This window comes from Punica granatum, chromosome 5 (genome assembly GCF_007655135.1).
Source record: "Punica granatum isolate Tunisia-2019 chromosome 5, ASM765513v2, whole genome shotgun sequence".
Taxonomy (NCBI): Eukaryota; Viridiplantae; Streptophyta; class Magnoliopsida; order Myrtales; family Lythraceae; genus Punica; species Punica granatum.
In genome coordinates this window covers 24,982,208-25,008,267 of record NC_045131.1, presented here as the reverse complement: position 1 = coordinate 25,008,267, position 26,060 = coordinate 24,982,208, and the positions used below count along the sequence as shown (strand labels likewise).

At 36.2% G+C, this 26,060-nt stretch overlaps 1 protein-coding gene and 2 long non-coding RNA genes across 3 annotated transcripts; 1 reads left to right on the top strand and 2 right to left on the bottom strand.

The window, feature by feature from the left end:
* Positions 1 to 423: 423 nt before the first annotated feature.
* Positions 424 to 6,717, bottom strand: LOC116207716 (uncharacterized protein YNL011C). The gene is made up of 13 exons (XM_031540786.1): positions 6,267 to 6,717; positions 6,050 to 6,166; positions 5,279 to 5,411; positions 4,887 to 4,983; positions 4,384 to 4,427; positions 3,988 to 4,144; positions 3,787 to 3,858; positions 3,232 to 3,315; positions 2,984 to 3,085; positions 2,699 to 2,746; positions 2,325 to 2,450; positions 1,402 to 1,494; positions 424 to 958 (listed from the first exon to the last, which is right to left on the bottom strand). Exons 1-13 carry the CDS (start codon positions 6,427 to 6,429, stop codon positions 839 to 841), a joined length of 1,356 nt encoding a protein of 451 aa, XP_031396646.1. The 5' UTR covers positions 6,430 to 6,717; the 3' UTR covers positions 424 to 838.
* A 4,366-nt stretch (positions 6,718 to 11,083) lies between these two features.
* Positions 11,084 to 13,821, bottom strand: LOC116207715. The gene is made up of 2 exons (XR_004156962.1): positions 11,754 to 13,821; positions 11,084 to 11,293 (listed from the first exon to the last, which is right to left on the bottom strand). It is a non-coding gene; the product is annotated as an uncharacterized LOC116207715 (long non-coding RNA).
* A 4,993-nt stretch (positions 13,822 to 18,814) lies between these two features.
* On the top strand, positions 18,815 to 23,231 carry LOC116207031. Its single transcript, XR_004156844.1, has 2 exons — positions 18,815 to 19,984; positions 22,854 to 23,231. It is a non-coding gene; the product is annotated as an uncharacterized LOC116207031 (long non-coding RNA).
* The last annotated feature ends 2,829 nt before the right edge of the window (positions 23,232 to 26,060 follow it).

The window sequence follows — 26,060 nt, the reverse complement described above, 5'->3', positions numbered from 1 at the left end:
AAAAATTCAAGGCTGTAACGATTACATGTATATAATATATAAGATTGAGTATTAACATAATACTGCTAATGAGAATATAATGAGCTAAAGTCAATATCTTTTTTATTTTTGTTGGTCAATATCTTTCTCCTATATTTATAAAAGAAATGGGACATAGTATTTTTGAAATTTTTCGGACATAATAAAAAGTAAATTAGAAAGAAGAAATGAAAAGTATTTGAAATGAGGGTTGAAAAAAATAAGGAACAATTGGTAAATGGCTAACACTTGGTATTTCCATGGGCATACAAATTAGATATGATGTATAAAAAAGTTAATTTAAATATCTTAAACAAACTTCAGTAATTTATCAAATAAAATTTAAATTAGCAGCATCGGAAAAGCAAAAGAAATATTACAAAGAAAAGAAAGGAAAGAGAAAAATAAGAAAAAACGAAGAATTGACAAGTGGATATGTAAACCAGAGTTTTAGTTTATCATGATTTTCATGGCCAAATATATCATATTTAATTGTTTCCTTCAACATGGACATGGATGCCTATTCTGATATGCAGCAACAGAAAAGTCAAGTCTCTGAATAGTTTGAATCACATCTGCTCGGTCAATGAGTGATCGAGGCTGCGGAGACCTGCCTGCCCACAACAGGATACAGGACATTCACCTGCGAAGAGTGAGTCTTGGATTCAGAACCTCCCGAAAGCTACTTCCAGTAGTCTTCTGATAAATTTGATCAATTTCTTTTACGTGATCAATGGACTGCATAAACTGGAGCCACGCTTCAGAAGATTCAACGTCCAAATTTAGGTCCCAACAGAGCAGGAGCTTCACATCTCTTCATCTACCCTGTTGTGAAGCTTGTGCTCCTAAATCTGCTGATCAAATCAGCCAGAGCCAAAATCAGTGACCTGGGGTCGTAAACTACACCAACCTTCTCATCGTGCAAGGAGTCAATGACCACCTGCCGCAACCACAAAAGTAGTTCAGTTGCAGATCTGAAAGGTATAAGCAGTCGATACAATCAAAGCTTACTTTCATGGCTCGGAAAAGTTTTCTTGTACTCAGCATCCGCTAGTTAAGCGTCATCGTTCTACCTAATAGTTTAAACTTCAGGATCGGGTATAGGCCTATCCACTTATATGCCCAAGCCAATTTATCTTCACCAACCGCAAAAGGAGTGCAGTAGAAAATCTAGAATTCTTCTATGGCTGTACTCAGCACCGACTAGTTAAGCGCATCGTTCTACCTAATAGTTTAAACTTCAGGATTGGGTCTAGGCCTAGCCACTTATATGCCCAAGCCAATTTCTCTTCACCAATCGCGAAAAGAGTGCAGTAGAAAATCTAGAATTCTTTTATGGCTATATCGGCCCCGCGCATAAATTCGAGAACAGGATATACATACCACGTCACAGATCCCTTGAGAAGCCAACTGCCGTATATCAACGGGAATTGTACTGCCTCTGGGCACAAAAAGTGTATTGATGTACTGACTTGGCTGCACAAATACAAAAGAATTTTGTTACAAGTTAACATCTACCTCCTATCATCATCCTCTTGCAAATAAATTCAGCATACTTTCTCACACAATCAAACAACAGAGAACTATGAAGAGCGACTGCACATTGGACAAAGGCAAAGCTCAAACAGAGAACCAGAAGAGATTTTTTTCATATATATCAAGTGCGAGAAGCTACCATGTTTAAATAAACCATACACATGTTATATACCCTTTTCAGAATATCTATTTACACAACACAGGTAGAATTTCTTAGAAACCAAGACATTCTAGTATATCCATAGCTAATGATGGTGGATTTGGGATGGGGATGGGAGAGATTTTTTAATCAGGCACATCTCATGAAGCATCCAAAATAAACTAGAATTAGGCAAACAATAATTGGGAAATCAAATTATCATATCATGCCTTCATATATAATACAGAAATTAATCACAGCATAACTGTGGCTAGGCTGAACACAGGCCTGATCTAGATTGATCAAACATGAGCAGAGATTGATGCTGGGAGGTAGCAGAGCTCTCTAGTGAGGGTCGGCATCAAAATTTGATGGCAGTTGCCAGAGGGGGTTGTCTGGTTGGTAGAAAATCAGTTATATCAGCTAAGGATATATTTCAAACAGAAAAAACGAAGAAATCCTATTAGGGCCTTTCTTACCTAACCCCTCCCCAGCATTAGTTATACACACCGTAAACAAGGCAACCATACAAAGTTGATAGTTGTAGGTGGATTACGTTTTCAGTTTGGATTCAATATAGGACTTCAAAATGGAAATAGTAGTTTAAGCACTATTACAAATAACCACTTACAGGGTTTTTCAGACAATTGTTGTTGTCTCCATGAGTCCGATTCAGGGCATCTGTGATAGCAGTCACAAAACATGAAGCTGAGAAGCCACTCGTCTCCCGGTCATGAGAACTATTCAACAAGAGTACCTGAGGAATTAATGAATACATCACTCTGAATATGGCCATATATCAAGAGAGCTTTGAAAAGACATATGAAGTTCTCCCAAAAAGTTGTTTTTTTCTTTTTTCTTTGTCCTGGCCAATCAGGAGTATTTTCCCGAATAGAATACGCAAGTTCGATAGAATGAAATAGTAAGGCTAAAACTTATCATTTGGCATTTAGATAGTAAAGGGATCAAACATGGGTCATCTAGAAATTGGGATTAATCAGATACCTTCGGACATGTTCTTGAGGAAATGATCTCTCCAATGCCAAGTAATACCTAGAAAATGGAACACCAAGGAAAATCCATTTCAAATGTATTTTATGTTTTATAATCTGAAACTGCCTCTAGAAGCCACAACACACTCTCTACCAAAAACCAATAAATACATAAATGCAAGATGCCATGTAAAACAAAATCAAAGTGAACAATTGCACGTAAATACTAGTAATGAGTCTTTCAGGATCTTACTGGGAGGGAAATATCTGAACGATACCAATGGGTCTGTATTCTTACCAGTGAAGGACATATGGAAGTAAAGAGAGATCCCATAGCATAAACAATACAGTCCACAGTTTTCAACTGGTCCAGGACAGCTGGATTTGCTGCAGGAAAAACCTACAAATCACTGAAACTTTAGTTAGCTCCATGATAGGAAACAAACGAAATTAATTACCTCGGATAAATTCAGTTCAAGTTTTTCATCTATACGAAGCTCGTAGATAAGTTAGAATAGTGAAAACCAAACAAAGAGAGATCCACACCTCATGCAATGAGTGGGTGCCTTCACGGGACATGTAGAAAACTCGCTTTATTCTTGATGGAAGAGCGGGCATTGAAGAGCTTTTCTACGCATAAGAAAACTAGCTGAATCAGATTCAAGATTATCATAAGAAGCAGAAGTCATTTTTATCCTTGTTCCTTCCAATATCTAATATTCATGGTACAGGCGTACAGACACGTGTCTTTTCCACAATTAAAGGTCCATTTCTTTTCCTAAGCTCCTTGACAAATGAAACTTCTATAGATGAAACATCAACAAAGACTCACTGAAATATATTACCATACTTTTTGAACCACAAAAATTCCCTGCATTTGTAAAGGAAAACTCGTTGCACAATCTACTTTAAGCAGAGAAAATGATATCTGCAACATGAAATTTGGAGCATTTGGAAATGCAGGGATAGTAATGATAGTCCCATCAGGCTACTTATAAGTTATAATGTAACAGAGTCAGATTGGAAGTTCCAATTTGTTCAAGACTACGTCTCAAAAAGAGTCACTCTAGAGATTGCTCTCATCAGGAGAAATTTCTTTACCTTGTTAATCAGCTCCACCGTGCCATTTGTTGGATGTGAAATTTCATTCTGGCCACGTATTATAGTTCCATCCTAAATGTATATGCCAAAGAGATTAATTGAAACCATTTATTAGGTAAACTCAAAATTAGATAGAACCCATTCACCAAACAACATATCCAAAGCATGTGAGATTCACATAACATAACTTGATTCACATACCCATAACTCACATCCCAAGGTGAGCCTGTCATTGGTTGAAATAACTGGCAGGACAAGACTTTCTGAAGGGATATCTGAAACACGTGAAAACAAAAATATGGCAGCGTCTAAAGACTGGAAGAATATGCGTGCTCCTGCAAAGAAAAAATTCCCAATACTGGAAAAATGACAGTCAATAAACTCATGTATCCATTAAAGAAACTAGAAATATTATGGCAAGCTTAATAAAAGGAACTATGGTGCAAACAATAGAAAAGTCTTTGTCCTTTTCAAAGATAATGAAAGCAACACTATGAAGCACTATTTGTACTTGTTCTGATCTTGAAAAGGAACAAGAATATTTGAAAAGAGATAACAGTCTCGAACAATGAGATATACCTAGATCACAACTTTTACCTGCCATTGCTGAAACAAAATGATTCATTAGGCCGACGAAGGATCTGTCAGATCACAAAAGTACTAGTCTTTAGCCACCAACAACTCAAGAAATTTCAGCTGGTTTACAACTTTGAAGATACAAATGGAAAAGAAATAAGCATAGCCATAGTTCACAGTGACCTTTGATGGGCTGGACTATATTAGCATATATATGGAATATTCTTTGTTGAATTAGTTAAAAGCAGAGACAAGATATGAGAAGGCAAAACTTGTGAAGAGAGAAAAAAAAAAAGTGTCTTGGAGGTAAAGATCAGAGAAAAAACTAAATAAAATCCATATATTCAGAAGTGAGCGAAGAAAACTTGCTTCACTATAAATTAGAGCTGGGAAAGCATGAACACGATGTGTAAAACCAATGCCGAGTTAGGTAAGCAAATCAGTAGTTCCTGAAGAACTGCTAAATAAGAAACTTCTTAACAACCAAAATCGTAGTGAATCTGATAGGTTAGAATTCAAAATACCTCATTTTGAAAATAAACCAGGAATGCTCTTATTGTTTCCCGGTATGGCCTTGACACATCATTCCACAAGGAGTGTTCTTCTTCCACAATAGCGTACCTGTCAAATTCCCGAGTCAGCCTACTATTACTTAATAACACCATCACAGAAAGACCCAACAAGCAATTGGAAAACATATGAGCATGCATTAACCCGTAAAAAAAACCAATCTCTTCATGAAATTGAAGACTAATCTGAAGAGGAAAATATGTACGCTATTCCAGATGCAGGACACATATTTCCTTAGGTCAACAACATCAGTTGACCGTATTGAAGCTCCACTATATCAATAATGCGAATCACAAGCACCAGATGAAGTAAGTCAGGAAACCAAACAAAGAGCTCACTGCATTACCATTCAGATTTGGCTTGCTTGGGATCAAGTGGCAGGCGATGACCCAGCAATCTTCGAACTGCCAGTGCCTCGGACGTACTTTGATCTGATAATCTCAAACACCTTGACCTTATGTCTCCTACAGCTGGTCCACCTACGAAATTTAATAAAATTGATAGTCTAGCTTCCCAAAGCAAAGCATGTGTAATTCCATAACAAAAACAAGGGGCAGAGCATAGAACTTGCTCTAAACAAGGCTTCAACAACCAATTCAGCTGCCAACGTTCAAAATAAAAAGGCTCATCCCTCACTTCTACTTTGGATGGCAAACGAGTCAAAGTCGAAACTTGTCCATATGATGGTCAAGAAGTAATCAAGAGAATAAACCCGAGGGGGAGAATTCGGAGAACCCCTAGCAGTTTCACCTTCTGGAGATTAAGATTTGATGAGCAAACTCGAAATTTAACCCTTTTGAGACTTCTCCATTTTAGGTCAACTGCAAATGCCTTCCACGTTCTGCCTTTGTTGTAATATTATCACATACAAATCTTCTTCATTTCAGTTCTTTTTTGGTCACATGAATCTATCTTCGGAAACACTAACTTCGCTAGAGCTAAGACCTTAGCAACTATCACGTTTGGCAACTCGAATTAGTCATTGTATCATTAAACATCGATAGCCTCATTGTGTCTCAACCATCACAGCGGAAAATTCAAGGATGTGGTCTATGATAGACCTCAAGGATACTGCAGAGACCATAAAGCAGGTAAATTTGGAAGTCGGAAAAATTACCGAGGACGCGGACGATCTCTGCCGTGCTGCCACCGTCGTCGGAGACGGGGAGGACGTGGGCCACTCGACTAGTGAGCTTCTTCAGCTCCTCAACGACCCCGTTGAACGCGGTGCCACCTGCACACCACAAACACCAAACCGCATCACACCACAACCAATCGAATCGACCCTGAACGAAAGCAGAGATGGTAATGGGCAATGCAGGACGAGGGTGGACCTGAGAAGACGAGGAGGGAAGGCTGGGAGGGGCTGGGACTGGGGCTGGGGCTGCGGGAGGAGGACATGGCCACGGCGTAGGAGGGGCGGGGGAGAGAGTAGGGGGTGGTGGGAGGGGAGAAGGGGGCCGTGCAGCGCGTGGGACCCAAACAACACACCGCCATAATTATTTTAACGCGGATTACTATTTATACATATACATGCATAAATCAACTTTCCCAATTCAAATTGGAAATTGGGTTCGCTTCAGTTTCATCCATCAGATCATCGAATCGAAGCAGAGGAAACAAACGAATTCGAAATCGACAGCTGAGAGTGAAATTCATCGAAGAGTTCTGCTCTGTGTGCGCGCGTAGAGAGGGAGTGAGTGAGAGAGAGAATGTTCTCCGAGGTTCTGGACCATCCATTGTCGGCATGTCTGCCTCCGTGGGATTCCGATGCCCAGACTTTGGTCCTTTAGAATATCACACCCCGAAACTTTCAAAATATGTAATAATGGTCACTTTCACGGGGAACTTATCCGATCCCAAGCATACCAGTGCAAGGTTCTCAAATGCACATAATCGACTACAAAATTCAACATAATTGACTGCAATTGGACTTCAGTTGATTATGTTCATTTTACAGTATATTATGTTCATTTTGAGCCTTCTTGAACCAATCCTCGCCCTGAACTGGATAAATTTCTCACTCTCACAGTCTCACTCCCTTAAAGCTTTTATTTTGGTTCAATATGATATACGATATAATAATCTCCTTCAAAAAGTATGAGGACAACTTATTTTACCTTTTACGGCTAGTAACAAGACTCATTGATTTAGAAGAAGGTAAGAGAGGGCACGAAATATAGGATATTAAAAAGTTCTATTGGTAAATATCAAACGTAGTACCTAGCAAGATAATGTATATACTCCTTTCAATTTTTTGATTTTTACATGTCTCCTAACATTTATTTAAATTCTCAATTCTAGCACGACTTTTTAAAAATAGCACAAAAATGCATGACCTTTCATTTTATTTTCAAAACTAGTACATCATTAAATATTCTGTCAATTCTAACATTGAATTAACGGTGTCCGCTCATCGAATAATATGTTGACTAAGCATTAACGATGCCACGTGTTACCATATTATTCGATGAGTGGACCCTACATTTTTACTTAATAAAAATAATGTTGAAAATAAAAGAAGGGGGTGGTTTCAACCTCTATGATGGCCGCCGACCCCGATTGGGGTGGTGATGTCGGAAATCGGGATTGAAGGAGACCTGAAATTGGCGCTCTTTAGATTCCAGCGGTAGTAGCCGCAATGGAAGCCACCACTACCGACCCGCTAGCCCCCTCCTCTCTTTGTCTTCGGCCGACCCATCCCTTCCCTTTTTTAAAAAAATTTTAGAATTATTTTTATTAAATCAAAAGATATAGGATCCACTAATCGAATAATATAGCGATACGTGACATCGTTAATTTTATTCAGCCAATATTATTGGAATTGACGGAATATTTAACGGCATGCTAAATTTGATACTAAAACTAAATGTCGTGTTTTCTGTACTATTTTCGAAAGATCATGCTAGAATTAAAAATTTAAGCAAAGATCATGCCTTTTTACATAATTAGCCCTAATAATAATAATAACTATTATAAAAGTATATAGTTCCAAAAAGTGTTTCTTTCTCAATTTTTATAATTCTAATTATTACCCTTTCAATGAATCTAGACATGTTTAATATCGTGTACTCCACTATTTAATGAGTCTAACCATTTTTATACATTCAATGTATCTAGATTAATCCTAGTTCATTGGTGTACCTAGCCACACATACACATGCATCCTTGGCTTCATCTATTTACATATTAGAGTATCAAAAAATGTGTACTTTCAATCATGAAGCTCGCCTTTTCATTTCATTTAATATTATATAATTAATATATATATATATATATATATGTAACCTTTCATACATAAAAACACACGCTTTCACTTTATTTTCTTTTTTTAGATATATTTCATTATTTATATTTTGTTTCAAATCTATCTCGACGTTATCTTTTTATTAATAAAACGTTAGTAAGATCCAAATATATTCCACGATTTTAATTTTTTCACAAATATATAATAGAGTTTTAATTCTTTCTACAAATCTATCACACGGTTTTAATTTTTTCTCAAATCTATCCCGGATAAAATGGCCACAGTGGCAAGACTGTTAAAACGTTGACATGGGATATATCAACAAAAAAAACATAGGATAAATTTTTTAAAAGGTTAAACCATGAGATATATGAAATCCCTTCCTTTTTATAGTTAATTTTAACAATAACTCCACCCTTTAAATATATCTAGATGAATTTTAATTTTTATTGTTCACGATGTTGTCTAATTTTTATTGTTCACGATGTTGTTTAATTTCATTGTTCATTTTTAAGAATTATATCAATATCTATCATATTCTTTGATGTGTTTTCGCAAGTATAGCTACCAATTGTATATGCTCGCGTTTATTGGAGTTGTCATCCCAACGATTCAACTCAGTCACGCCTTTTTGCTTGAGATTTTGACCGCTGGACACTGTTCAACAAAACAAGTATGAAAAATCCCTTCTCTCCTGTTGACTTCGGCACATCATTTTTTTTTGTCAATAGTAAATAGATTTTATTCAATGCAAACGTAATGTACATTGAGGTGCCGAGTAGACAATCGACGACAACACGAGCCTTGCTGACTCAACAGGATATGAACTAGAGCTACCTAATCACGGATTAACAAGAATCGAGTGACCCTGACTACAAATCCTCATAATCCCAAAGGGATCCATAGCATGAACCCAAGAATGGTGTCGGACTATGTGGGTAAAGCATATAACAACCCAAGCAACTGCAGCTGGTTTGCTCGAGCGGTGACGGTGAAGGAGAGGGTGGCGGCACAGAGGAAGGATAGGGAGAGACCAATCGGTACAAGGAGTGGTCGAACGTGGGGAACAAGCGGAGCAGAGCAGTAAGGCAACAATGTGTGAGCAGGTGTGAAGAAGAAAAGCAAATAGAGGAGACGGAGGACAGAAATGACAGAAGGACAAGGGGAAATGATCAGTCGGAGGAGAGGAAGATGGATCGGCGCCAAACGTGCCCAGTCGGGGCTAGACATGCCGACAAAAGGACAATTGGGAGGGTGGAGGGTGAATAGTAATCCGGGATTTGCTGGGTCTTCTTCTGTAATAGTTTTCGAATTATAGTTAGGAATGCCCTTGATATTCTCTCTGGATCCGATGGACCAAAACGGAGTGCTAACATGTATTTTTTTAAATTACAAATCAAAATCTAGAACAACACTGAGACTTCTATGAAAACTTGGGTTATTTTTGTAAAGAAAAGAGAAGATGACCAAATGATATATAAATTTGGTAGATCCCATAAAGTCCACGAAGGCAAACAGAAAGAAATTTTAACGGAATAGTAAGGGAGGCAAATCTGAGACTATTATCAAAACATGTGATTTTTTTTGTTACAAAATAAAATTTAGAACAAAATAGAGACGTTTTACAAAATTTAAGTTTTTTTTTTAATTTACCCAAATTAATACTTGTCAAGAAAATTGACGATTTCATTTCGATGTTGGTTGAATTGAAGAAGTAATATAAGATAATCATATTAGCTAGGAAAACAAAAAAACAATTGGGAATTATCCAAGGTAATTATCTTTGAAAAAATTTGATTCTTCCTTGATATATGTCATAACTTTTCAAGACGATAATATGTGAAAATATAAATTATAATATGTAAAAAAATAAGAGGTTAGTGAAGTACATTTATTGAACATTATATGATTTAACTTGGAAGAAATTTTTTAAGGGAAAGTCCAAATTTTTTTAAAAAAATTACTGGACTCTCAACATGAATGTAAAATGTTAATAGAACACTGATGTAACTTTTGTCCAAGAGTACAAAAACAATTAATATCTAACTTTGAGAAAGAATTTCTTGATCTCTAGAGAAAAATTATCATTTTATAAAGAATGAAAAATGATGAATACAAACTATTTTGTGAAAGCCTTCGTGAAAATTTAAAATAAATTAAGAAACACTATAGCGTTTTTTAACTCTGCTTGGATATAATTATATACGGGTTAATAGAGATATGAAGACCATATCTATGGGAAATCAAGACATCAAAAGGAATATTCAGATAGGTATCCAATGAAATTGGTGGCCTAAATTGATAGAGCATTTGCCGTTGCAAATTTTTGCCATTGAGGCTCTAATCTATAAGGAAACTAGCCATATAATACCTTTCGTTTGTCTTCACTTACTCAAGTGGAAGTATGGCACAAGTGATAACCATAACATTTGGAGCTAATAATGTCTATCTCTGGATGAAAAAGAAGAAAAAAAAGCTTAAAAAAATTCAAACTTTGCAAAACAAGAATGATTTTGTTTGGGATGAAAACTTGAAGATGATACACGACCGATTAGAAGGTTTATGATGAAGAAGTAATTATAATATTTTTTTTACTCTAACTTTATTTTACTTATTATTTGTGGTCTTTTTTTTTCCTTTTTTTTTGTTTTGTTTATGGTGAGACATTTATCTTATAAGCAAAATGTTCAGATCTGAATATTTTCCAAAGTATCTATTAAATTTTTGTTTTTCATTTCAAATAATGCTCTAAAAGATATATCACGATCCGAAATTTCAACAGAATTTCCCCAAAATTTTCTCGATATCCATTATCACATAACTACTCTTATAAAAACTTGCTTTCCATAAACTCCAAAATATATATAACTAATCCAGCAAGCTCTAACATATATATATATATACACACTAGAAAATCATAGATCTCTAAAAAAATAAATATAGCATATTTCTTACAACATCCCATGAGTAGTTAAACAAAATCTTTTAGGTCGTAACTTATTACAAGTACTACATAGATAGCTCTAATACTTGTAAAACATAAAGTTCTTGCTAACTATCTTCCATGCTGAACCCCCACATCAAAATGATTCTCCCGTATAACCTCTAACTTATCTGGAAAAATATATGCAAATATGTGTAGTGATATTATATTTCAAAGCAAAATGAATTATTATTATATAAATATTTAATTACAAACAACCAGATATTCAAATAAATAATACAATCACATCAAATCCAACTATCAATTTACCCACATATATACATTATATATACAAATGATAATAATAATTATATCAAATAAAGTAACTAAATTTAAGTTATACTAACAAATACACACAACTCTTTCAATCATTTCTCTAATATCCAATATCGCATAAACATCAAATATCTATTTATTTAGCGTTTCACAACAAATCACTACACAATCACTTGATAAATCAAGTTCTAGCATCCCACCAACATTCAAGTATAACAACAAATTCAAGCTCAACGAGCATCACATCCCTCTAAATCAATCCAAACAAACAATGCATAACACTAGTCAAACAATATAGCCATAAGGTCGCATTACCTTGCGATAAATTAGGACGGTACCGTGACCCCGCACATCTCACTCATATCATCCTCAACTATCAATATTCATATCTCATAAGTGGAGGCCGCCTATTAACTTTGACGATAAGAGTTGACCTCAATTTATATTCCGCTGGATCTAACGACCGTTTGAGCCCATTTTTCTCTTCCGCCGGGTCCAGCGGCTGATCAGACCCCTATTTATATTCCGCCAGGTCCAGCAACTATTAGAGCCCATTTTTCTATTCCATCGGGTCCAGCAGTCCCATGCCATAGTCAAACAATATCAGTATACACGAGCACAATCACAATCCCATTACAATGATATCACATTATTATCATATATCTCATACATAATCACACTGCATATCTCCAATCAAAATAAAACATAAAAGGCTAATATCTCTCAAATCCTTTCATACAACATAACAAGACCGCTTCATTAATCTAATTATCACAATATTCTTCTTAAATAATTTATATAACTATAATGCATCATTTCACAAGAGAATATAGTACTCACAGGACTACTAAAAATAATTCATCAAGTCAAACCTTCAAGATTCAAGTTTATGGTCTCCTCGATCCATATCCGTTATAACTCTATCAGCTTTGGCCATATTAGAATATAAACCTGAACCAATGGGTGGCACCTATTCTCTTGGAATAATCTCAAAGAGTGGTTAATGTTAATGCCATAATGATAAATATATTACATTTGAATTATAAGAGCATATTATTAACTAACAACTCTTTTGAAGCCAATTAATTAATTTATAGAGAAGGGGTACAACGAAAGATTAACTTAATTGTAACAAAAAGTCAATCATGTAGAGGATCTTGTGGTTGGCCCATAATCTAATCCAGAGAGTAAAAGATAACACTTAGTCAAGAAAGAATAGTTCATATACACTAAATACTTTTGAAGCAACCCCACGCCAATATCACTAGCGTTAGCCAAGTCATTACCATTCAATAATCACTAATTTGGTAGGAATATGCCGGAAATCTAATTAATAAGTGAATGACAATAGAAACATTGTTTCTGTTCCGAGCGATAATTCCTCAAATTTAAGTGACCTCAATGCATTAAATCAAAAATCATCTTCTCCATGAACAATTCTCATATTGCAGCAGACCAATAGAACATTCAGATAATACCCGATAAGCCTAGACTTATGATAAGCAACTACTGTAACTTCTTCAGCTTGTCCCTATTTCACTCACCTCAACCAAATCCAACAAAAAAACTTCATATCATCTGCAAGAGCTCCACTTAAACCAAGAATCAGAATTTGAACCTCGTGTGAATCGGATAAAACACCAATCTTACTTGGAGATCATTTTGAGTTTAAAACTCGATGATGCTCTTAGCAAGTAATAATAACACGATTCAGATTAGTCCAAAGTTGTGCCTCGAGGTAATTGACCGTCAAAAGCAGAGCTCCCACATAGGCTACCTTATGATCATCGATATCTTGTTTGTAATTTCAAAGCATAATAGATCAGTAAGGCTCTTAAACAAATATAAAGCCACTCCTATAACGGTTTCACCATTCTTATGCTTCAATCTAGATATTGATGTTATAACTAAGAGCTAGGAATTGCACTTACGGTGGCTCGGGTTTAACGGTAACCCATGCTGTTACCTGTCCTCGTCTAGAGATAGGAATACACATAGAGAATGGGACCAAGAAGAGGTATTGTTTCTCCTTTAATATCTCCTTCAAGCGATGGTGATAGGACGGAAGGCCGCAGAAACATAAGTCGCGATGAACTCGGGAGGCTTTAGCTCGGTCTCCGAATCTCTCTCTCTTTCTCAATCGAGCTTTTCATCTTCAACCTCTCTGATTCTTCCTTCTGTTTCGATTCTTCAGCCTCTCACCTTACCCTTTCCCATCTGCCTCATCTCTTTCCTCTCTCGCCCTGCCTCTTTTCTTCGAACCCACCAGAGCCCCCAAAGCCCCAACAAGCTAAACTCAATAAATTAAAAAAAAAAACAATAAACAATAAAGAGGCGGTGGAGAAGATAACAGAGGGAGAAAGGTAGATTTGGTATGGCAAGTTTCACCATTAAGAAGCCTACACCCTAATCAAATCATTATTTTGTTTTCATTTCTTTATTATTTTTATTTTATTTTATTTCAATTGTTCTAAAGCACTTGCAGAAAAGAAAGATATATATATATATATATATATATATATATATATATATAAAATGAAAATGCCACCTATAAAGCAAATATGATTTATGTAATAATATATATATATATATATATATATTTGTGTATTTGTGCGAAATTTCTAGGTCCCACAAGATACCACAAAGGTGAACAGAGAGATAAAAGAGCAAATTCATTTGCTAATTTTCGGGGTGGATCTAGGCCCGAGAGCTAATGGATGCGAACAACCATATATTTTTGTATTATAAAATATTATCCAGATAATTTAAAATTACATAACAGTAATAGACTAATAGGAGTTAATGCAAACAGAAAGATATAAAAACCAATCAGAAAAAATTGAATATATTATAATATCTTACAAGTAGTTTTCAACCGTGATATTTTGCACGGGCTTACCGTGCATGTTGATTTACTCATTTTCTTATAGTAAGACGTAAAATTAAATCACGATGAATTTTATCAAAAAAAAAATTCTAACTTTCATTACTTTTTTTTGAAACACTTAACACTTATTCATAGAATTGTTTTTATTATATATCATCACATGAAGAAATTAAATTATATTATATTCATTGGAACTGATTTCAAAATATAATATGATTATATATTTTTATTTACAGTTTTTTTCAATTAGTCTTATATTTTAGAAAATATATTTAACACATAAATATAATTTTTATAAGTAAGAGCTACTAAAATTGAATTAAATGCATAAAAAGATATTAAAGTATGGGTTGCACGGGTTCCTTTTCATATATCTTTGTATCATTTCTTCTTGTAATTATTTATATTTTGAAACACTAATTTCTAATTAAAAATAATAATTATTAATTTAAATTTAAATTTTTAAATAATAATTTTCAATATTTTTTCTTAAAAATTGGAGTAAATTACTTACTTTAATAATAGTTTAAAACTATTAATATGCATCATATATTTAAGTTAATGGAAAATATAGATATGTCATATATATAAAGTTTAGTAATAAAAATAAAAATTTGTTTCACCCTTTTTATTTAAAGAGTGCTTATTACATTCTTATTTTTGAGTTTTTTTTTCTATTCTATTTATGAGCTTATGTTCATACTATTGTCATAAGTTTTTATATAAGACATATTTTTTTATTTAAATCCTATACATGATCAATTAAATATTTTGTAGTGTTTATATCCTCTGCATCATATATGTTCATTTTAACCCATTTAAATACTATTTCTTATTATAATTATGTGATATTTAGAAAATATATTTTCTTCTTAACACAATAAAGTACTTTTAATTATTAATTTCAAATTTCATGAGATATTATAATTATGTGATATTTGGAAAATATATTTTCTTCTTAACACAATAAAGTACTTTTAATTATTAATTTCAAATTTCATGAGATAATAGAAATGTCAATCAATTTATTATTTTCTATTTTATTTTACAATTAATTATTTCTGAAATGATTGTCACATGTTGGTATGCATATATATTAGAGTAAATTGACAAATTAGTCCTCCACATATGCATGTTACATCAAATCTGACCTCAAGAATTTTTTTACATCAAATTGAACCTTGAGAGGTTAAATGTACATCAAATATGACCTCAAGAAATTTTTAAAATCAAATTGAACCTTGAGAGATTAATGTACATCAAATTGAACCTTTAGAGATTAAGTATACATCAAATCCGACCTCACGGAATTTTTTACATCAAATTAAACATTGAGAGATTAAGTGTACATCAAATTGAACATTGAGAGATTAAGTGTACATTAAATCTGACCTCAAGAATTTTTTTACATCAAATGGAACCTTGAGAGATTAAATGTACATCAAATCCGACCTTCCGTCAGAATGCCGTCCAAAAATGGATGGAAAAATCTGATTTGGCATTCAACAGCTGATGTGACATTGTTCGATTGTCTTCTTTCATTTTTTTTATTATTCCCCGTTTCTGTATGGCTTAAAAAAAATATTTCCTACAATTCCCTTACTTTTCAGTCAGAGGACGGAAAATCTTTCTCCTCTCGATGCGTTCTCCTCAATCGCTGGTGCTCTCGACGTAGACTCGCCAGCCGCCGTAATCTCTCTATCACCCTCTTTCTCCTTGCCTTTAGCTCTCTACGCCGAGAGCACCAGCGATTGAGGAGGACGCGCCGGGAGGATGAAGTTTTTCCCGCCTCCGACTGAAAATCATAGGAACCGTAGGAAATATTTTTTGAAGTCAGACAGAAATGGGGAATAATAAAAAAAGGAAGAAAATAATTAAATAATGCCACATCATCTGTTGAATGCCATATCAGATTTTTCCATCCATTTTTTTACGGCATTCTGACGGAAGGTCGGATTTAATGTATACTTAATCTCTCAAGGTTCAATTTGATGTAAAAATTTCTTGAGATCGAATTTGACGTACACTTAATTTCTCAAAGTTCAATTTGATGTATACTTAATCTCTCAAAGTTCAATATGATGTAAAAAATTTCTTGAGGTCGGATTTGATATACACTTAATCTCTCAAGGTTCAATTTGATGTACACTTAATCTCTCAAGGTTCAATTTAATATAAAAAATTTCTTGAGATCCAATTTGATGTAACATGCATATTTGGAGGACCAATTTGTCAATTTACTCTATATATTATTAACATAAATATATGTTCTTTGTTTGTAAAAGACTTGATCGTTGTATCTTTAAAATTATTATTTTTTATTATATATTATTTTATTTAGAATATTTACTATATATTTAATTAATAAAATTTGGTTTCTGACAATGTTGGGAACATTTATTATCAAGTGTAGTCTATTTTACTATGAATGTATCGATTCCTACATTTATATTTAATGCATGTAATGTTAGTTGGTTTCTCTAATTAACAATAGCTTAGAAATGAGTCTAGGGGATTTTATTACGAGATTAGAGGCTCGTAAATTAATAACTCGCCATTTCGGTATCCTCTGGACTCCTATTAGATTCAAACACTTTTTATTTTTAAAGTCAAATTATTTAGTCCTAGGGTCAATGCCATATTCGCGAATGTACAACAAGGTAAATTACAAATTGTAAACTCTGCACGATTCATGTGCTTATATACAAACTATACAGGATAACTCTGAAAACTGGACCACACTTTTTCGAGACGAAAAGTAAAACGGGCCATACCTTCAAAAAGAGCCATACATTCTAGCCATCATACATAAATGGGCCATACATTTAAGCCAATCATTCCCACAATGGGCTGAGTGAGCCTAGAAACAGGCCTAGGGCTTGAAAAGAGGAAAATTGGCCTAGGACCCATAAGCTAGAAAAATTCTAAATTTTATTTCTCTATTTCTACACGTTTTATTCACGGTTTTTTTTCCCAATTTTATTAACAATGCCATATTTAAATAAATTAGTCAATTAATCCACAAAAAATATAAAAAATGGTCCTAATCCACTCAATGTCAACTTGACTTTCAATTTGGATCCTAGGACTCGACAAGTGGGTCCATTACCCCCATGATTCATGTCAATATACATAATTAATCATTTTTAATTAATTTACACACAAGATGAGATTTTTTTTATCCAATTAAGCCAAGTGATTGACTCTTTCCGATTTAGAGGATCCCAGGTCCTAATGACCCACCCTCAAGGTCACTAAGACCTTCCTAAGAGCTTAAGACCCTCTAACTAGTGTCTAATTACCCCAAGTCCCATGTAATTAGGCCAAATGTACATGATTATTACCAATTAATACAATAATGTCATGGTTTTGACCGATTTTGACTCAATTGATTACACACAAATTCGGCCTTATACGCATAAGAGGTTATTTATGCCATTTAAGCCTAAGGAAATTAGACTACATTAGATTCCAATTCCTAATGCCGAAACATTAATGTCAGAACCCCGTTTTGATCCACCGGCGCTCGAGAACCATTGAGGAGGACCAGACCACATTTTTCATTTAGTGAGGAAGTCATGTCTAACTATTACTCGACAAATTCACCGGTTTTGAACTCGGGGCATTTCTTTAACTCTAATTTTGTATTTGAAAAAAAACTCTATGAGACCTTTTAGAGTTTTACGTGCATCAATTTCCATCTTTCAAATCCAGGACGGTACTCGGGACCAGAAAATATTTCTCTGCATAATATTGATCCTCGAATTTTTCTGAGTGCAACGGTGGTCTCGGATCATTTTTCGGATATTCAATTAAAAAGATGAGAATTTCAGGCCTTACATGCGTTATTTTTCATTTTCAAAATATAGAACAAAACTCAAGGCCGAAAAATATTTTTTCTGCATGATATTGATCCTCGAATTTTTCTGAGTGCAGTGGTGATCCCAAATCATTTTTCGAATATTTGATTGCAAAGGCGAGAATTTTAGGCTTTACGCACGTCAAATTTGATTTCCAAAATCTGGATCAAAACTCGGGATTAAAAAATATTTTTCTACGTCATATCGATCCCTAAATTTTTCTGATTACAATAGTGGTCTGAGAATATTTTTCGGATATCCGATTGAAAAGATTGAATTATAAAAATAATCGAGCAATTACGGTCGATGTGTTGTGAAGGTTCAATATCGATTTTTATCGAGATTCGATTTCCGTCGATACAAATTGGAATTCTCACGGAGCCGATCCTTTTTCAAATTTCTCAATTTCGAAGTTTTCATTCCGAAAATATCGACAGATTTTGAAAAATCGAATTTCACCAGAACTACTGTACGACTAAAAAAACAAAAAGAAAAAAAAGAAAAAAAGAGGAAAATGTGTCATGTGGGTCGGCCAAATGGCCAAGTTGGCCGACCCATCCATGTTTGTTCTTTTGTTTTCTTTCTTTCTTCGGCAGTTTTGAACTTTTGCCCGAACTTATTGCTCCCTCTCCTGTTCTGTTGACCTGCACTTTCATTTCCTTTCTTTCCTTTTTTTTTTCTTCTTCTTCTTCTTTCAACTGATGTTGGCAGGCAAGTTGGGCCGCACCCGCTGATGACTTCTTCTGTCCTTCCTTTTTCCTTTCTTTTCTTTCCTTCTGAGGAACCAGCAACTCCCAAGCCTTCAGTTCAGAAAGCTCTGGGCCATGCCCTGCAACTTCCTGCCACCGCCCTTCTCTGCACGTATGACATCCACCTACGTCTACTCCTCCTCAGCAGCACGGATTCCATAAGAAAAAAAAACCACGAACTCTCTCTCTCTCTCTCTCTCTCTCTCTCTCTCTCTTTCTTTCTCTCTGGCTCGGGCAGAAGGACAGAGAAAAGGAGACAGACCGGCCTCTGTTTCTTCGATCATCCAGAGGCAACAGACAGCTCAACAACAACCATCAATCCATCTCCTCTCGGGCTCTCAACTCTTTTCCTCTCCTGGCTTCAACACACAGACGATTCCTTCATCTTTTCTCCTTCAGTCCCTCAGCTCTCTCTTCCGAAAAGAGACCAGTAATTTCAACATCCTCATCATCTTCCATAAGCCCACCATAGACTCCCATCATCATCACCAGCAAGCTCGTCATCCTTGCCACCAGACACACCAACTTCCAGCCCTCCCCTTCTCGGCTGATCACAGAGCGCCCCAACTTCTCCTTGTCCTCTCTTTTCCACGTTACTGGCTGAGAGTACATAGACACAGACCAGAACTGATCTCTCTCTCTCTCTCTCTCTGTGTGTCTCTCTCTCGAACTTAAAAGGCACAAGAGGACAGCAGCAGCTACGCCTGAGCTGGTTTTCGTCGCCATCCGGACCCCTCCCCCGAGCCTCTGAGCTAAGCTTTCACCACCTTTTCTTTCATTTCCGGTTCTTTCCTCCGTTACTCTCTGTCTGTGGTGCTTTATTTCTCTTTTTTGTATTATTTTTTTTCTGGTTTTTCCCTCTGTTTTGCAGGTTCGAGTTTCCTTAATGAGCTCCAACTGCGACCCTTCCCGCTGTCACGCTTTCCCGACTCGTTGTGCCGCCCTGTCATCCCTTTCCTTTTCACTGTGGTGAACTGAGACGGTCGATTTCAGCTCAGGATCGAGGAGTTTCGTAGCTTCTCGAGTTCCTCCCGACTTCGGTGGGGAGAGGTATGAAATCCCAAACTTAGTGGCATGCTAGGACTCTCTTACGACTGATGACTGTGATGATGTTTGTTGACGAGTTTTGGACCTAGAAGCTATGAGTTGGGTCATTAATATAAGGTTCAAGACATTTAAAATCGGAATGCGTGTAAAGAAAACCTGCCCAATGCGAACTTGATTTGAAAAGATCGCAATTAAAAGGAAAAATGATACCGTACATCACAATTTGAAAACAAATATCATAGTGCATCACGAAAATTTTGAAAATTTTCACCATGCATCATTTCCGTCAACTGATGGACAGAAAGCTAATGTGGCACGTTATTTGGACAAACGGTGCCAATGTGGCCGTGCTTACTCAGCATTTGAGTCCCACCTAGCCATGAAAATATGATACACTGTGAAAATAATTTTCAAAATGTGATGCACGGTGTCATTTTCTCATTTTAATATTTGTTTGTTAACTTATTTCTTAAAACGGAAAGGCACTAACAACTATATACAAACTGTCATGTCTTGAATAATCTTGTTCCTATCTCTCTTCCATTTTTTGTAATATTTGGCACAAGTTTGTTGATCGATCAGGAAACATGGCCTCTATCGTCGGTTGAGCCACAAAACCTCATGCGGTGTGCTTCCCTTGCCCGGGTCAGGACCACATTAACGCAACTCTCAAACTCGCAGAGCTCTTGCAAGGGCTTCCACATCAATTTCGTCAACACAAAGTTCAACCACAAACAAATGGTCAACTCTAGAGAAGGGCCTAGTTTCCTTGACGGCTAGTTTGAGAGTTGCGTTAATGTGGCCCTGACCCGAGCAAGGGAAACACATTGCATGAGGTTTTGTGGCTCAACCGACAATGGAGGCCATGTTTCTTGATCGATCAACAAACTTGTGCCAAATATTACAAAATATGGAACAGAGATAGGAACAAGATTGTTCAGGACATGGTAGTTTGTATATGGTTGTTAGTGCCTTTCCGTTTTAGGAAACAAGTTAACAAACAAATATTAAAATGGAAAAATGACATCGTGCATCACAATCTGAAAATAATTTTCACAGCGCATCATATTTTCATGGCCAGGTGAGACCCAGATGCTGAGTAAGCACGGCCACATTAGCACCATTTGTCCAAATAATGTGCCACGTCAGCTTTCCGTCTATTAGTTGACGGAAATAATGTACGGTGAAAATTTTCAAAATTTTCGTGATGCACCATGTTAATTTTTCAAAATATGATGCACTGTGATACTTATTTTCAAACTGTGATTTGTCTAGGAATTTTCCCCAATTAAAATGGACCTAAAATTGATCATTTGAAGTGAGAATGAATCCATACGAATTAAATCCCATGCTCACCTGATTTTAAAGAACAAAAATGACTAAATACACCAAAACCGACTTAATTGATCACTCGGACATAAAACCGGCAAAATTAAAATTTTTTGTGATCGTTGTGCCCATGTTCGTGTGCTTTGAAATGTTTGAATGCATTTTTTATCAAAACCCTACACGAATCGGATTAATCACGTAAAGTCGGTTTAAAAATCGGATTTAATTTCGTGATGGTGGGAATTAGAGCCCATACTGAATGGTTCATCAATGACTGGTTTGACGGCTCGAAACCCACAAATCAAAGCATTTGGCGGATTCACTCAAATTAATAAATTCCACACACGTAGTGAATTGGAACTACTCACTCGGTTAATTAATTCACTTGACTATTAAATAAATTGCACGAACCGATTAATAATTTGTAAGCAAGTCGGTAAATGATGAACTATTAATTATGCCCTTCTTCTAAACCCACAGTTTTTTATAAATACTGAGGCGTGTGGTCCATGTAGCATGGATATCTAGGAAGGATTCACATGTCCTTACTCGAGTCTAAACCCTATTTGAGGCGGCTCAAGTCGAAATGCGAGAATTCTTTTTAGACCGTCTTCGGGCAAACCGATCGGTTTTTCGGCTTTCTTGAGGTTTATACAAGACCTTGGAGGATCAAGGGGATCGTCCGACATCGGCTACTAGCTGAAGTGGCCTGCGTCTCTCAATCTCATTTTTGCAAAACCAATTTTTCATCCTAAGAGCAAGATTATCAGTTTATGATTTATTGACAATCTTAGGGTTAGAGTGATCGAAACACCACGAGTCATGGGTAAAGATAAGCAGCCCTTGCAGGCGCAGGTCTTATTTGCATAGCCATCTTTATCCGTCCGAAGTGTTTCTATCATTCTAGCATAGATTTGGGCACTTAGGAGGTGGACTAGAGACGCGAACGAGGATGGTCCGTGAAAGGTTGTCCGGTCTTCTATAGGGCATGAGCAGAGACCTTGGCACCTCCGTGGTGTTTTGTGTTCTCATTTCCCTAAGTTTGTGTTTAGATTGGATTTATTTTTCATAAAATATAAAACCGAACTAATCACGCACTTGACGCAATAAATACAGGGAAAAGGGCGGGGCAAAGCCCTAGGTTTAGGACTCAGGCAAAACACATTTATCTTATAATCTATTAATCTGTCAGTGTCACAAAACAGTAAAATTTAAAAGAAACCCACACACTCAAGGCTTGACAATATACATTATGTATGTCGAGTCCTTTTTGAGCAAAGTCGAATGTTAAATGTCCCCACGATAGCCCATGGCTGATTCTCATCACATGCATCTATTATGTTTTTGTCTGTTTAGGATAGAGACATCTCTGCCAAGCAATCCCGGATCATAATATGATAATCACGTAAACATGACACTTAATTCACACAAATTGTCTATTTTATCGGTTTTCACCCATTTTTGTCTGTTCTATATGTTTTTATTTGTTTTTATCTGTTCTGTGACGGTTTGAGCACGAACTCATAAGATACGATTCACACAGGGTCCAACGTCCCACCCATCAATCATGGGGTCTAACGCCCCCCACACACTAAGTGTGCGCGACCCGAATGCGACATGGGGTCTAGCATTGAGTCACCGTTTTAATCGTAGTAGAATCCAAGCGGAGGATGACTCGGCTCAGGATGCGTGAAATGGGATTAAACAATCACCTGGCTATCTTGAGGACCATTTGACCCTCCTGGGATCCACTGGTTCAGTCGGATCCGAACCTCAGTTCTCATAAGATCGCGTCGCATTAATTTTGATTTTGATTTTTTCAAAACTCACGGTGAGTACGAGTGAAATATTGGTCGAATGTGAGTTGATCGAGATTCATTTGCTGTAATTTATATTTATTATTTAAGAGTACATTGTAAGGTATTTATTTGTACATTTATTTATGTAAAGATCCCATTCGGCAAGCATGAAGTTGGAGAGCCGGAATCGATCCAGTCGGTTTATGGGTCCCCGAGACAAGCGGGACCCACGAGTCACGAGTTCAGTCCACACGACAAACTAGCCATCACGATCTGGTCAACCGAGATGCGAGGACGGTGGACCGACCCTTGACCCGAGGATCTGCTTGTCTTTCGGTTCCTCAAATCAAATCGATTATTTCCACGTATTTACGATGTCAAAATGAGCGAGACTAGCGAAACCTAGTTAACGTGGTAAATAAATTAAAAATAGCAAACCTTAGACTAACTAGAGTACCAATAGGGCGTGCGAGGATATAGGCATGTACATAACAGAACCCCCGAATTCGAAACTCCTGATTCCGTAAGATCATATGCCTTAAAAAACTAGGTGTATCCTTATCATCTTGACCTCGGCAACTCACTGGCCCTCGACACTCGAATTGCAAACTGGTAGCGGCGACTCCTTTTCACGCGTGTCAATCGCGCGTCCCCTGGGAAGGTAGGCACTCCCAAGCCGTGCAATCAGCGCGTATGCATGCAGGTCCCGACGAGACGAAATTAAGATTCGCACAATTTATTAGGTCAATTTCACCTAAATTGGTCTAATTACTCCTAATTAGACTCTAATTAAGCAAAATCGGACTTAAATGGAAACTATACCGCTCGATCACATTGCCATTCATACAACAAAGGCTCCATTCATACAACAAGCGGTCACAATTAGGCCTTCTTACACGAGAAAATGACTAATCAACTCAATTATCACAAATTAATCCTAGTTGACCCCTAAATCAAACAATTGGTTCTCGGATCAATTCAATAAAAAATTTTCAGCATGTTTAGGAGGTCAATTTTATGCTAATTAAGGCCGATTAAACCTAATTAAGTCTAATTTCAAGCAATTGGAAGTCAATTACCCTGATTAAGCCGAATCAAGTAACAAATCATCAAATTGACTCGTCTAAGCCTAATTCACAAAAAATTACAGAATGTATGCAACTTCAATTTCATGCCAATTTCGACTAATTACGCAAATTTCAGCCTAATTACCCCTAGCCAAGTTCGTAATTAGTCCAATTACACACAATTTGAGCCAAATCAAACCTAATTGACTACAAATTGGACCTAATTACTACGTTATCAGAATGTTATCACAAGCTATTAAGCAAGATTAAGCCAAATTAGAACTTAATTAGCATGTCACTACTCAATTAATCCTAATCAAGCACCAATCAAGCAAAATCAACCATATTTAGCACGATTAAGCTAGTCCTAGTGTATATACACGTAATAGACTGCCTAATTATAGTCTAGGGCATGCTATTAACATGCTATTTCAATCATCCTAAACTGATTCATCACTAAAGTACCCAAAAATCCTATTAGGATTCATATCAAGTCAAGATTAGGAGAGGAGAGGGGTGAGCCCACCTGAACCCGAGCCAAAGGGCTCGGTTCCAAGGCTGACCAACCTCTGATTGAGCAATGCTTTACCTTGTTCTTCCACGAATCTTCGGGAATCGAGCTCCAGTAGACTAAATCAGGGCTTAATCAGGTTTCTCCTAAGTAATTATGGAAGACCTAGGCTTAATTTAGGAATTTTGGGTCATTAATTTGGCATAACCTCAGCATATGAAGTTGGTCAAAAAGTCCATTTTTCAGCAAATAACCATCTATATATAGGCAAATGGGAGTCAGAGACCATTTTGTAACTTTACAAATTGTAGGGGCGAATCTGAGAAATTTTTTCAAATTTTGGTGATTCGTAGGATGCCAACTGTCCATTTTGGATAAGAAGGACAACAGGCTTTGGGCGGGGTTCTAACCGCGCCTACCGCCACAGGCACCGTGGCTACCCGCGCCAACCCTCCTTAATTTTTGTAAAATATGGAACTGAGTTTAAAGTCAGAACTGAACTAGTTTGGTCTAATTTAATTAAGCATTCACCTCTAAACTTCTCGAAAAACTTCATTTTCAGGATTTTAAAGCACATTTGAGCGGAGAAAATTATCAAAAAATATCTTGAGGTTCATATAACAATTTTTATCTAGAAAACACCATGATATGAATATTTCTCGCTTCGTGGAATATTGATCTCTCCGTCTCGAATCCTTTCCCTAATGAATAAATAATGAGAATCAAAGGGTTTTAATAAGAGAAACGTAATATGCCTTTTTCTTTATTAAAAGTACAAGCAATTAAGGTTTTAAAACAAGGTATCCGGAGAGTTGGCACCACGTTTCAAAATTCGTTTTACATGTGCTTCCTTGGAGAATAAAATCTTACAAATTATCACCTATCCTTTTAAAAATAGGCACTGAAAGTAGAAATGAAGTACTTAGTACTCGAGAACTTATTTGTTTCAACTTCTGATGCATGATCCCCGTGTCCTTTTATTTGCTCTCTAACTCGATGTGCTCTTCAGTTGGTTGACCTAGTCCGAACCGAAATGAGATGCTTACATGTGTTGTTTTTCTTTCTTTTTTTTTTTCTCTGAGGAAAGGATAAAAGAGAAAGGGGGTGGGATGAAAGGGTCTCGTAGGAAGGGAGGAGGAGGAAGAAGACGAAGTGGAGGTGGAGCAAGTTGACGGTTTTGTCCACAAATGCACGAGAGAGAAATAGGAGGAATGCAGGGCAAGCAAGTCATTTCATGTTATTGGGCCCCACCAAGCCAACTCACTCATACATATAAACGGACACATAAATTGCTATTAGCCACATCAGCTCCGTCAGTGAGCCACATCATCAAGTTTGACGGAATAATGGACGAATGGTAGATGGTGTAACAG